At 37.5% G+C, this 15471-nt stretch overlaps 1 protein-coding gene across 8 annotated transcripts in view; it reads left to right on the top strand.

The window, feature by feature from the left end:
* Positions 1–15471, top strand: part of Rgl (Ral guanine nucleotide dissociation stimulator-like) — a 41053-nt gene that overhangs the window by 19654 nt on the left and 5928 nt on the right. For 4 of the 8 annotated variants that reach the window (XM_034969948.2, XM_034969914.2, XM_034969906.2 and 1 more), the window contains 3 exons: positions 9132–9236; positions 13932–14083; positions 14855–14965. In XM_034969948.2, the coding sequence (XP_034825839.1) occupies positions 9132–9236; positions 13932–14083; positions 14855–14965 (368 nt within the window). Of the gene's footprint in view, positions 1–7171; positions 8192–9131; positions 9237–13931; positions 14084–14854; positions 14966–15471 lie in introns of those variants that run through there. The other 4 variants (XM_034969956.2, XM_034969923.2, XM_034969940.2 and 1 more) reach the window with 3 other exon arrangements.

The following is a 15471-nucleotide window of genomic DNA, read 5'->3' as shown; positions in this document are numbered from 1 at the left end:
TCAAATACCAATTAGAGCTAGATTTTTAAAGAGAGCTCGTCTAGCTTACCGGGACAATGCTCTCATACTAGCTATCGATTGCGAGGAAAGGGCGACGACCTGCCGGCCTCGACTCAGCTGTTTTCATTGTTTGTCTTCTACACTTTAAACATATATTAATACTTTAATACCAACATTTTTATTATTAACTCTTCTTTGATGTATTCATAAGATAACTCGTCATCCTCAGTTAAATTACTGCCAATTTATATTTTCCGGTTTCTATAGTTTTATTTCCGAACACTATGTTCCCATCATTATCATAATAATATTATTATCATTACTCTAATGACACATAGAACATATTTGGACTTAATTTAAATATATGTATGACTAATTGGTATTTGCCAGTAGGTACTATTGTGTGCTAATTGCTAACCGTATATTAGTGGATATTTTGTTGGAGCATAATAATTACTTTTTTATTTATTATTTAATTACGATCTAACTATATCTTTTGACTGTAAAATAATGATTTATCAAGAAAATTACGTATGCTTCAAACGGATTACATCATAATCGGACCAGATCCATTTTGTAATCCTAGAGAGAACCCAAGGAATTAGGAGTCTTCTAAAGTTTTTAAAATTATTCAGAAGCGAAGTAGGCAGGTTTAAGTAGTTTTTTGCCTAAAGTTGAAAATTCAATTGTATCCTTGTCGAACGTAAATTTTTCATTTGCGATCAAAAAAACTTGTGCTAGTGTTAGGATAATAGTTTTACTTTACGAACATTAGTATACTCCATAAAGATTCTTTATTTGATAAAAAATTTACAAGGTATATATACAATTATACTATCAAGATTATATTATCAATATCAATATATTATATACAAGTCACCCGCTTTTACCTAAACCCGTTTTTATACCCGCTTATGCTAAGAAATTGAAAAATATTATGATTATTAAAATAGTGAATTCAGAACATATCTACATATTTTAGTCATTTTTCGAGTAACCTACCTACCTACCTTACCTAAATTAATTTTTGGCCAATATTTGGGTTGAGGCTGTATCAATTACCTGCTTTATATTGATAATAATAATTGATACCTATAGAATAACAATTTAAATACTTATAAAGTACTTACAAAGATAAATTTTCCTTTTACGGAATATTTTCTTTATGGTAATATATTTACGCAGACAGTGTTGTCGCCGTGAAAGTTGGAAACGTGAAGTGTTTGTTTCTCAAATAAGGTAATCACTTTACTTGGTTCAGTTGGGGAAATCATGTCAACGCTCGCATACTAACTACGTAATGATCATAGAATCACATTAGCATATCGATAACATTGACGTCTGTTTACCTGCAGCTGCAGATGACTAGGTGCAAGTTTAATTACCTATTTGGACCTGTACTTACTCTAAAAGAAGTATATTCGTAGCGCGCTCCAAACAAACATAATTTTGGTGTACCAGCTGAGTGTCTTACTGACTTTTTCTCATTAGAATCTGTTTTCCTATTCGGTGATAGAGTCCCTATTTCACAGACCTGACGTTTGAAAAACTGAAAAAGCTAGAAAAGTAGCCTGCTTGAAATAACTTTTAAATATTACTTACTAACTACTGAATAAGCTTTTATAACTTTCATTATTTTTATGCATAGGCCTATATTTGGATCCTGATTTTAGTTTAGTTTAATTTAGATTTTACACATTTGTGTCATCCTGTATTGTGCAATCCAGTACCTTCTTGCTGCATAGTAAATGGTCGAAGTAGATGTAGGTATTGTTGTGGCAAAGGGCCCGTCGGCAACCAGCCGCATCGGTCACGGTTGTCGCGTTTACAATGTTCTGTCTCTAGCTGTTTTAATGTTAAGATATGTAGGTACCTACGTCAATAGATTATTATTTATAAGTTATAACTCACTTTGCTTGTATTATTGGCTATAGTTTAGCTATCTGTGTTTGATTATTTATATCTGTATTACCTACCTGTATTAACCTCGGCAATCACTTTTAACTGAGCCTTTATTATGTCTAATTATTATGGATGATTATATTAGCCCATTTCGAAAAATATCGTCTATAGTCTTAATGTACATTATCTGGTAGTGACTGCTTTGGGCTAGACAGCTTTTTAGTTTTTATACAAAGTTCAACGAAGTTCGACAGTTTTTTATAGAAGTAAAACAACCTTTCCTATTAAGTAGGTATATAAAACTTGTACTCTGCACTTTTTCAATTTATCTAAGTGATTTCAATAAAACAGGTAAGTAACGTTGAGCTTCTTGCCAATCGCTTATTACTCTACGTTTTATGATTTCCATAGTGCCAGTAGGTATACTTCTTTGGTAGGTAACGTTTTTCTAGTCAATGTGTTATGTAACTGTACTGAGGCGAATGGATTTATCGTGCTTTCTTTACGGAAATTCGTATCTATTTATTAGTTGCTAAACGACGGATACCGGATATAATAGATTTACGGCTTACAAATGAATTGAAAGGTCTTTACTATCGAAAAGCTTACAATAGGTTACGTAAAAGTAGATAGTAAGAAATCTACGTTTGCTCGAAAGAATATAAAGGAGCCAAATTTGGATTTTATTCGATAATATGAGAAGCCAACCATTTATTTTAGACGAAATAATGATAAATTATAAGAAAAAGTCGGTTAAAAATAAAAGAGGATCGATTTCTAAAGAAAAGCATATGGAACATGATCTCGTTGCTCTCCCGTACATTGTTGAATCTTTGTTTTAATCGATAGACGTTAACTGCTGGTGGTGGACGACAGTCTCTTGCAAGGATTTCCACAGACCGTAGGTCTTATGCCATTTGAGTCCAGCGGCTCATTCTGAATTAACTAAGCAACTAGATGCCTACTTAGTGCATAGGTTACCTACCTACTTAATACACCTATGATAAAGTCACAAAAATATTTAAAACTCGAAAAATTGAGGTATTACCTACCTACTATACCTATAGATATAGATTTTTTTCAGTTGCCATTTCCTTATCCCCTATTTAGCAATGGTAATATTCCCAGAACTTGTAGTTTGTCACGGCCATGAACATGATGGAGTTGCATGGTACCATGGGCGCTGACAGGCCTTCGTAGAAAGCTTTTAATAGAATACCGTACCTGCCGCATTCGTTTCTGATCGATATTTTGCTTGATATGAAATTTCTCAATACAATCTTACCTAACTAAGTATATGCCTCCGCTGATGTCTTTATAAGTAAGTACTTAATAGTAGTTAAAATTTGACTTTATAATCTTCATTATATACGATGTGATTTAAAGAATCATCAACTATCTTGTGTCTATACTTATATAAATACAAATAAATGCAAGTTTCTCATAAGTTTCTACTATTTTCTGATTCTATTATTTAGAAGCTAGGTACCCTATATCAATCGATATTGAACAATTTTCTCAGAAAAAAAACTTCAGAATAGTCCAAAATGTTTTTGTCTAAAACTGTTATCAATTTGCAAATAATACCTATTCGATATAAAAGAAACTTTAGGTATTAAAACGTATAAATGAACTTTTCACCAATATGATTTGTATCGACCATGAGTTGATATCGACAAGCTACCAACCTATTACCCTTCAGGTCATGGTCTAGCTAGAACACTAGAAGTGCAATACATAATATGTCCACTTGTATGCAATTAACGGTATTTTAATGTCGATCAATGTCTACGTACTCGCCTCTACATACGACGTTTCCGCGCCTTGGGTTCAACAGGATCGAGCTGGTTTTAATAAACGGGCAACCTACGTATTAATGACGCACAAAACCCTGATGGCTTTGTTTTTAATACGCGTGTAACCTCTTGCACTTCGAACAGAAAAACATCATGCGGAAACCTGTAAAATTTCCTGAATTTCTAAAGTATGTTTTTTTCTCAATCGTTCACTCTTGACAGAGTGGTCGTGGCTGCTGCTCATGCGATCTCCCTCCAGCGACTTCTGTTGGTCGCTACGTGTACGTTTCTCAACCACAATCTTCCCGGGCTGTCGGTTCAGTGGGGCGTTCCGTAGAGGTCGTTCTTCGCTGCGCTTACCGGTATGCGGTCTTCTAGTCCTATTCATCACGTCTTCTGCCTTGTTATATCGGTCAACGGTTCTGCGACATTCATGCAACTTAAACTTGCTAAATGCTATAATTAAAATCGTTTGGGCGTAGCGTCGCGTCGCTAACTTTGGTGCTCAACGGATTTTCTTTTCATGAACTATGGTCCTTAGAGAGTTCTAAAAATAAAAAATTTGTAGCATCAGAACTTCTCTGAACATAATCTCATTAGTATTCTTTTGTGAATCCGTTGGAGCGGGTTATTATGTGAGGAGCTTGTTACCCGCCTCGTTTATACTTTATGTTAATGCCTATGTAAGGTCGTTCAGGTACTTCACGACGCCTAAGTTGCTCTTGTTATTGTGCCGAAATAACGAATGTCATTTCAAGGAAAACAACATACAGACCGTTTTAGTTATCAGATAATTTCTTCTACGTAAATATAAAATAAAGTGAAACCGTTTTTCTTCTACGATGTTATTACTAAGCTTTCATATTTTGGGGCTATTTAAGGGCACATTAAAATAAGATATTTAAAAGCCGGCGACACAGTCCTCTGGTGCTAAAAAGGTTCATTGGTGGCGGTAACTTGATCTTATGTATTTTTTTAAACTTATTGAGTGAAGGTAACTATACTGTAAAGTAAATAAATAGTTAACAAATTGTTGAATAACACAATCTACAATAATCGCAAAAACAGCTCATTTGAAATTCAGTGCGTAGCTTCATACATAATTTACATAAGGAGTGTAAACTTATCCATTTACCGCATAATAAAACAGCCAACTAACCAAAACCTTTTCTAATTCTAAGTGAAATTCATGAATCAAACAGAGATTATGAGGATTTTGCCCTCGGTGATTTTGCACGAAAAAGCTGCAATGGCTCCATTGCAGCTTTGATGAAATTAATTTATTAAGGAATCTGACGATTTTATTATAATTTTCGGCATAAACTAACTCTGCAAATATTCCTCACTAGATACAGTACACTATAAGCTGCAACCTATCAATCACACAATAAATCGTGAATATACCTAATTTTCCAAATATTCACTAACTGTAGACGAAATAATAGAGATAGAGTAAATACAGCTGATAATTAAAAAAGGTAAATAATAAATAAAGCTTTGCCGGTATATACTACTGTTTTATTTCACTCACTGCGGTTTTACATAGAAGTTGTGCATCGTCATCGTGGCATTACAGGGTGTAACCAGAACTGTATATATATTGCATTTTTTTCATTTGAGTGAGGTTTACAAAGCAAGCAGAATTGCTCGTGTCTTGCACGACCGCATTTGTGATAGCAATTTAATAGGTACACCTAAACGTATGTTTGGCGGACCCTAGGGGATTCCAACATCAATGTGGCGGACAATTAGCGCTCACTCGATCGAAAACTTGATTGGTTTCAGCACAGAATTCCACTTTCGTGTGACCGTTCTACTGAAATTTAGATTATGTGTCAAAAATTTGGAACATAGCATTGGAAATTTTCGAACATAAAAAGTCGTTATGGTGCTAGGAGGTAAGAAAGTTTATGAGATACGGGCTGCCACTAATGCAGTAGAAGATACAGGTCCGGAAAAAATAATATTCAAACAAGCCGATTATCCTGAATACTGCTGGCTGCATTGCTATGCTTACCAATCATTAATTCCACTCTGGATGATGCCCACGACCTTTTTCGCGTAAGTTTACATTATATTAAACTAGCGACCCGCCCCAGCTTGTTATGGGTGCAATGAAGATACTAATGTGGTATCATTGAGGTGTCATTGCCTCGGGAACTCTCAAATGAGAGGATTTTTTTCCGACCTAATTCACATTATTTCAATTTCTCTAGAGATCTCTAACTTTTTGAGACTTAAACTATAGCTATAAACCTTCCTCTTAAATCACTCTATTTATTGGTGAAAACCGCATTAAAATCCGTTGCGTAGTTTTAAAGATCTACGCGTAGATACATACAGACAGCGGGAAGCGACTTTATTTTATGCTATGTAATGTAAAGAAACTGCGTGGAATTTTCCAGGATAAAATGGAGTCTATGTCATTTTATTCACCGATCTTTTACGATATCACGCAGAAATCACATCTATCTGCTGCTTTGTTGCGGTGTGATTAATGTACATCCGCAGTTATGATATTAGTTAGGAGGATGTGTTCCCAATGGCTAGGTCTGTTTATTCTTTAGTATCTGTGGATTCAAATCGGGTGACTTGTATGTACTATTATATATTCTGTGCTCGTAGTACGAGTAGTTCTATTCATACAAATACTATTTAAATAGAGCGACCTACGTATTCGCTTTGATACTGTCTGAAATGGGAAGGAAATCAACTGACGTGCTCAGGGACGCAACATCAGTTGCGACCTCGTTTCACACTCGACCTATTCCCATTTCTCTAAAGTGCGTTTGAATTTATATTTAGGATGTTTCACGTAGGTGGTGGTTTTCCCCATAAATAGGAATGGGGTGGAATTTTTTTGAAAACGAACGTCCCGCAGTTGGTTAAGTATCAGTTTAAATAAAAGGGGAGTCGTTCTAAATACTCTGCATCATTTGTTTGTTTTGCTTCATTTATTAGGGAATGCAACGGTATACAAAGAGTAGGTACCTACTTATTTTATGACAACTTTAGTCATCCTATTATTGTGTACTCATTTTCATGCTAACTCATGACTACTGTCTACTCTAAAGTCCCACTAAAATATCACTTAAAATATCGAAGGTGTTTACTAGGTAAATTTGTGTAGGTAAATACAACGAAACTTTATACATAAAGAACCAGAATGAATATATTTGCAATGTAAAACTGTAAATTATGTTGCATTTTGCTGATTTGGTAATATCGTGTAATTCAAGCAATAACATAATTTACGTAAACCGGAATGCTTAATTAGCGAATGTATCGATTGCAGGTAGTTTTATACAGATACACGGTTGCAGCCCGAATGATCGGATGTTATGTACTGTCTAAAAATATTTATGAAATCCTTGTGTGTTGTCGTAATATGTCAGCATAATCGGGAAGTAGCCGTTACATAGGTTTTAAAATTAACGGTACTGTAAGTAAAACTCCTCTGTTTGACCATCAGAGTAATGTCGCGTTTATGTAACTGAAACATCGATTGAAAACTGTGTTACACTTGCAACAACTTAATTACCGTGATTAGTAGATAAGCGATGATTCACACGCGCACACCAGCAAGGTTTCCTTGTGTTGTGAATTGTGACTCCGAAGCCAATACAAGCGTCATTCATGTGCTCTATTGAAGTTTTTCACGCGATCTCTCCTCGCCTCCACGAGAGAGCCAGTTGCTGCGCCCGAGCCGCCCGCGTCGCGCTATCCTCTCACGATTTCTTTAACTTTTAATAAAAGTTGAAATATACAATAATAATTTGTAAAAACCATGATAAAAAAAATCCGCATCTATCGAGTAAAAAGTTGTGCGCCAGGAATGTAGGTGAACTTACCGACTTGTATAACAACGGGTTTGCTTGAACATTATATTTTTACGATTTTTTTGCAGTATTTGTTTCGTTCGCGTAGCATGCAAATCATGATTTCATAACTTACAGTGAAAATGTGTTGTTAAAACCGGACAATAGACATTGAAATAAAATTCCACAGTTTTTAGATTGTGCCGTTAATGAGAGAGAGTTGTTATTATGTAACGTTTTAATAAATCCGTTGATGCAAAAATGTGATAGATATAAGTATGGGTTGGTTAGTTTTTGATGGTAAATGATTCAATATTAATCGTAGAAACAAGTCGTGCCGGATGAGTTTATAGCAAGTGTGCCGTGCGACTGCGATTTCACCCGCGTCACGCACGTTCGAGTAGATATACCTACCCGTCCATGGTTCTTGCTTCTTTCGCGAGCGTTTATTCCGTTTAGAATTACATTAACATGAGCGTCTCTACCGGATTGCATTTGTACGTGATAGTGAAAGTGCGCGCAATGTCCGCGATCAGCTGAGTGCCGAGCAGTGAGCTAGTGCCCGTTTGGTGACGTCTCGATCGCGTGCCGTCGACGACATGGGCCATGTGGAGAATTTGCGGCGTCAGTAAGGCCGAGCCAGTGCTGTTCTCTAGGGGCATCGATGACGACTTTGTAAGCCTTACATAAGTCTATCTAATTCATTCTATATACATCCATATTCTGTTCTACCATTAGCAAGCCGGGAGGAATGTGTAAATTACATATGTTGACGTTCTCGGCTACTAATTACGAGGATGTTTTAATTTGCGTTAAATAGCAATAATTTATTTAATTCGTTGAAACATCTAGCAGCTTATTTACATAACTAGATTCTGGATATACCTCGCACCATTCGCTACTGTGAAAAGTATATCCTTGTACTAAGTAAAGATGTCCTCACCAATAACTATGGTAGGTAATTTCCTATACTTGTATCGAGACTTCGACTTCGAAATGTAGAGCTAATATTGTGAAAAAAAGCTTATCTTATTTAATTTGTGTTTTATGGTGTGTGAACGAAGTATATTTTGTGAAAATGCAAAATTGAAATTCAATATCGCGCTTACGTAGTTATACGTAAACATACACTAATCGCGATATATTTTTAAAATAATGCTATCGAAGAAAATTGATTTATGTATATGGTTGTATATCGTTATGAATGGAATATTTTTATGTACTTAATGTGAGGACTTGGCGAATAAAACGGTGTTTTTACGCGAAATAAAATTTTGCAGGATGATCAAAACGTGAACGAAAGCTTTTGAATCTTTACTGTAATTATTATTGTACCGTTTCGAACAAAATCACGAATTTTGGATTCAAGTTTAGAGTCTTAGGCCATTTTAGACTTCAAATTTATATTCTCAATTTTAGCAGAATTTAAGTTTGCTTTGCTTAGAAATTAGTTCATATTCACGTGGCCAAAAGCGTTGGCAAAGGCCAAAAATTTTGGTCAGAAGTGTAACTAAGTAGGTAGGTGCATTGTTATGCACCTCACAATTACACCTCATAGTGTAAGGTTTTTGTTTGTAATATAAGGTGGTATTGATCAACTGGTGGTATGTTCCAGCAGCCGACATGGCGGTTGTGGGGCGAGGAGCGCGTGGACGGCGCCATCTACACGGTCTACCTCAAGAAGGTGCGCTACCACCGCCCGACGCGCTGCGCTTCCAGTGTAAGTATAGTACACCAGTAAGCACCCTTTATCATTTTATCCGATTCATCATCATCATCATAATCAACCCTGGGGACATGAAAAGAGCCTCCCCGCGTGGTGCTTAGTTATACCGATCACAAGCACCCGGCGTCCCTGGAAGCAGCCTACATAAACCAAAACAGTAGGCTGATCACCTTTTCACCACGCGATGGCCACCTGTAAGAACCAAGCTCGTTGTAAACGGCCCTTATTAGGGCCAGCCTTGACATTGCTCTCTATTGACATCGAGGGCTTCTCCTCAGACAAACAACTTTACTTGCTGAGCTGTGCCATGTAAATAAATATATGCACGAACGAGGAGCTACACGAGGCTACCGACCGAGCTATCGCGGTTGCGGCTTTTTGGGCCCGTATTTGAGATGACCGTCGACTCGAAAAGAAGAAGAAGATCAACCCTTCGCCGCCAGCTCATTACAGAGCACGGCTCTTCTCTCAGAGTTAGAAGGGATTGGCAGACTTCAACTCCTTTGAGAACATTATGGAGAACTCTCAGGCATGCAGGATTCCTCACGATGTTTTCCTCCACAGTGATATTTAATTACTTAAAACGCACATAACTCCGAAAAGTAAGAGATGCGTGACTGGAATCGAACCCCCGACCCCCGATTAAAAGGTAAACCCTTCCACAAACGCTAAACGTAACAATAAAGGTAAACCTAACCCTATCACAGTTTAACTAGGCTGTCACAGCTTTATCCGATTCCATAAGAATAAAGCTAATATTGTGCGTCTCGTTATCATATTTTGTTACTTCATAACGAGGTAAATCGTTGAACTAGGAATCAGAAGGTTATCGATGAGAAAAATAATAGTTAGTACCTACGTAATAATCTTAAATATCTGCTTTTTTATTTTACAATAGGTAGGTTTTTTGGTTTATCGCAAACGGGAAAATCAGTGGCATAAAAATGTCTTATGCGTAATACAGTTAGTACCTACAGTTGGAATGTAGTGCTGAATCACATTGGCAATGTTTGATAACATTGTTTATTTGTTGCATTCATGACTTACAGCATGTAGGTAGTAGGTACCCTTTGAATGGTAAAGGTCCGGCCAAACAAAGCGCGGAGGCATCTCTGCGCAACCCTTCACACTGTGTGCTTAGTATGAGATTTTACATTTCACCGACGTTGATAGAATTCGTGCGTTGAAACACTTAAGCGTTATAGTAAAAAGGACTTAACGAACTCATTTGAAATCTCAAATTCGTCCCTACATGTGCATTCAGCGCTCCAAGCGAAATTAAATTCGGTTGTACTGAATTTTTTACCTAAACTCAATGTCCATTTTACTACGACGTTACTGTGTTTCAATACACGAATTCTATCATCGTTGGTGAGATGTAAAAGTCTCATACTAAGCGCTCTGATCTCGTGTTAGATTTGCATAGCAAAATCTACGTCATACTCTCTTATGCTGCCTACACTCTTAGATGCTGCGTAGCGCTACGTCGTAGCTACGATGCGCAACGGCAGCGATCTGTAGGTCAGTGCGAATTCACACTAAAATTCACACTAGTCATCTTCAAAATGTTGATAGATTTCGAGTTTTGAAACACTATACCTAATGTTCAATCAAAATAAACGTAACAGCCTTGTTTTAAGACTCATGTTCGTTAATATCTTCAGACAACGTCCGTAGCAGAAACATTGTCTAATAAAAATTTGAGCTGTTTGGTGCATTTTGCAGTTACGTTATAGTAGAGCCGCGTTGAGCACGCTTTCGTCGCGTTTTGTATATCTGTTTGAGCCTTTACAGCAAAAAGGTAGGTAGTGGTAGTAGGTACTAGGTATAGTCCACATTCGGTAACGGTAGGTTAGGTAGAATAATATGTCTTTCTGTGTATGTAGGTACTCTGTATTTCTCTTATCTCCGTAAATAATTAATTGTATTTTTAGAACAATAGGAGCGATTATTCATTGGTATTTTTTGCCTTTGTTGGAAACAATACGGCTTGTCCTTGTGTTTAGGTTACTATCGTACGGTGCAGTTTATGTGTGTATGATGTATCTACCTACCTATTTTATTTATGAAAGGCATCAAAGGTATGCATCTATTTTGATTAAGGCTGAAAGGCAACATAGGTATAACTATTTAACAAAGAAATTCATACATATTTTTAACCGACTTCAAAAAATAGTTTTTTTTTAATAAATGCGTTTTGTTTTTCTTCATAAACACGAATAAATCATAATATTTATATTAAACATTGTCACCAGCGCTATGTTTCGTAGAGCAGGTACCTACCTACCAGTTGTAATAACAATATGGTTCAATAGTCCATAAACCTCTGCAGGTATATCTGTGTCAGCTGGTGTGACATTTTAACCCGGCAGTGGGCGCAACCGGGTCCATAATACCACAAAGGCGTTAATCTCAACATAACTTTTTTCTTGCTTATTCCCACTTATATCTATCTCAGAAACTTGAAACCGCCGAGTTTCTTGCTGGTTCTTCTCGGTAGGAACGACATTCCGAACCAGTGGTAAATTAAACTAGTTGACGATTCAAAAGCACTTGTAAAAGTTTACTTGAATAAAAATATATTCTATTCTATTTTATTCTAAACTTCCTATGGAAGTACCTGCCTGCACGCTCGCTTCTGTCACCAGTATTACTTACCGTGCATTTAGATTTCAGAAGGTATGGACTTTTACAGTTTTATTTATCTACATAATTGAATTTCGCTGATTGAATCACTATTCACTACCCATACTATAAATGCGATAGTGTGTTTGTTTGTTTGTTTATTGGTTTTGTCCTTCAATCACGCCGCAAGGAAGCAACGGATCGACGTAATTTATGCATAGACCTGGAGAGTGACAGACTTTTTTTTAAATTTATAGTCTTACGCTTGGCTGCAATCAGACCTGGTGACAAGTAATGATGCAAGATGGAGTGCCCTTGCCTAAGATGGAGTGCCCTTGCCTAGAAGATTCTATTCTATTCACTCTTGACTTGACTACTTTGTATCCCGGAAAATCAAAGAGTTCCCACGGGATTTTAAACATCTAAATCCATGCGGTCGAAGTCGTGGGCATCATAATTATAAAATTTTAAAAACCATATTTATGGTATGTAATTACTGTGTTGTTTTTGGCCCGATAGCGACCGTTTCTATCTAAATAAGGGTGCGTCTACTATCGGGTTAAACTCATAAAAACGGATAATGGTACAAAGTTGTTTGTGTAGCTGTATAGTCGAGTCATTATACAAGCTATTACACTCAGAGCCGTGTTTCAAAGCAAGAGCCCTCGAAGGTCATAATGCACTGACTGCAGATAACATCTAGGTATCTTATCTACCTACCTACTGTAATTGATGTACAATTCATTATTAAAGAGAATACGCTCGAATGTATAAAATATTACTAGCAAATGCCTGCGACTTTGTACGCGTGGAGTTAGGTTTTTAAAAATACCGTGGGAACTCTTTGAGTTTCTAGGCTTAAAACCAGCCTATGTCACTGTCCAGTTCTTTAACTATGCCCATGCAAAAAATCACGTCAATCCGTTGCTCCATTGCGACGTGATGGAAGGACACACCAACAAACCATCAAACAAACACACTTTCACATTTATAATAAGGGTAGTTACTTATTACGCCTTTGTCCTTTTAATTCGACTCTTTTTTAATATTACTCTTTTGCCACTGCTACTGAGGTGCTCTATAAATACTTTATTTTGTCCTTTGGTGAGGAGTAAAATCCTCATGGATGCTTCAGGCATGCCAGACTCCATTGGGAATGTTGCCTAATGCCCCAAGGGCTAAAAACCTCTTCTCCTCCTCCGTTTGATCTTTCAGGTACCTAACACATTTGCATTTCATCTGGAGACACTATATAAATTCCGAAAATGAAAGTTTTCTTTCTCAGGCCTATGGCCACATGATCTAAGATCCTGCTATACAACGACCTTCACCCATGTAATAACAAAACCAATCAAATTGAAAGCACGGACCACAAGAAACATTGCTCGATTGGATCAAGCCTCAAGCCATCATGCAAATTACTTGTTAATGTGTGGGAGCCATATTTACGTTCAATCCTGTGATATCTGCAACAATTTCTACTTTCTTATCGTTGGACAATTAAGTGTACACTTTAGTATAATTGTTATTGCTATTCAATCTGCATATCCATAATTTCTATTTTACATAGCTAAGAAATAACGACTTCTCTCCAATTCCCGCTAGCTTATCACTCTCTAAGCTTCGTGGAAGTTTGCGCGCTTTCCCCTGCAGGCCGTCATTACTATGTTTTAAACTTAACTATCACAACCTGTTATTAAAATTTTGCGTAGGTTGTACATAATCTCAATTCACATTCTTCATCTGCCAAGTTAATTGATGATAAATATATTTAACTAGCTTATGCTCGCGACTTCGTCCGTGTCGGCTACACTAATTTCGAGCCCCTATTTTACTCCCTTAGGGGTTGAATTTTCAAAAATCCTTTCTTAGCGGATGTCTACGTCATAATAGCTATCTGCATGCCAAACAGCCCGACCCGTCCAGTAGTTTGAGCTGTGCATTGATAGATCAGTCAGTCAGTCATTCACTTTTTCGTTTTATATATTTAGATGAAATAAGATACTTATAGGATTAAAATGCTTGACGGGACAGAATATATGGATAATTTCATTTACTTTCCAGGAGTCAGACGACGAGATCTCACACCTGGAGTGGGAGACGGTGCGCGTGCGCTTCGTGAAGGCCGGTACGGTCGACAGGCTCGTCGAGGCCCTCGCCACCGACGATGGCGAGCTCGAGTCCACTTACGTCAACGTGTTCCTTGCCACATACCGGTAAATATTTATCTTATTGAAGATATTAATGGAAACTGATTCCACAAGTTGAAATGTGATCACATGAGAAGATTAGTAGACGATCGACATAGCTCAAAGAACATAGCCTATGTAACTCTCTAGGTCTGTATATAGATACAAACAAAAAATCATGTCTATCCTTTGCAGCGTGATTGAAGGATAAATCAACAAACACACTTGGATTTTGTTGTAATATACGGACGGGTCAGGAAGCTTCGAGATATCTTCTTGTCCAAAATTCCTCAGTGCTTTAAGACCAAAATCTTCCGTCATTGCGTGTTGCTAGTGATGACATAATAATATGGATCCGAGACATAGTCGCTAAATATGGGCCTCATAAGAAAGCTCAGGTTCACTCAGCTGGTGATGGACAGAGCTATGCTCGTAGTTTCTCTACGTGATCAAATCAGAAATGAGAAGATCCGTGGGAGAACTAGAGTAACCGATATAGCTCAACGGGTTGCGAAGCTGAAGTGGCAATGGGCAGGGCATATATTTCGGAAAACCGATAGACGTTGGGGTCCCAAGGTGCTGGAATGGCGACCTCGCACCGGAAGGCGCGGCATTGGAAGACTCCCCACGAGGTGGACGGACGACATCAGACGAGTCGCAGGGAGCCGCTGGATGCAGGCGGCGCAAGACCGTGGCCTGTAGAAGTCCCTACAAGAGACCTATGTCCAGCAATGGACGTGATGAAGATGATACGGGTCAGCTAGTATCTTTTTAACTTGTATTTTTCTGTTCTTTCAGCTCATTTGCGGAGTGCAGCCGTGTGTTGGACCTGCTATTGCGGCGGTACGAGGCCCTGGCGGCGGAGGATGTGCTCCCCACGATCAGCGATACGTCGCAGCAACACAGAAAGTGGGTATCTTCAAATCAATGCACTTATGCACTTTCAATAACTGTCTGTCTGTCTTGCACTTCTTCAAAATGCTTTTGCTTTTAAGAACTGTTATCGATAGAGGAACCTAAACTCAAAACCGCGATGCGACAAAACTGCGCTGCGTGATTTGAGTCTCGAACGTATCGCTGCCCGAATGATCAGTCTTGCGACGCGAATCACGTCGTGAGTCGCGTCGCGGTTATGAGTTTCAACTCAAAAAAGGAAATCATAATAGGAATAGGAGTACCTATATATTATAATAAAATTAGTATATATGAGATATTGGATTTTTGCTGAGGATAATATTACGGAGTTTTCATAAGTATAAATTTACAATGAATCACAAATTTGCCGTGTGGTGGATTTGTGTTTGAATGTGTGTGAATTTGTGGGCTGGATAAAATATGCGAAAAAACTATAAGAAGTTTTAAAACAATGCCAGACTGGACTCCTAGATCCTTCAAAGAGAAGATTAGGCTTCTTT

The sequence above is a fragment of the Maniola hyperantus genome, chromosome 1 (assembly GCF_902806685.2).
Source record: "Maniola hyperantus chromosome 1, iAphHyp1.2, whole genome shotgun sequence".
Lineage (NCBI taxonomy): Eukaryota > Metazoa > Arthropoda > Insecta > Lepidoptera > Nymphalidae > Maniola > Maniola hyperantus.
This window is presented reverse-complemented; position numbering and strand designations above follow the sequence as displayed.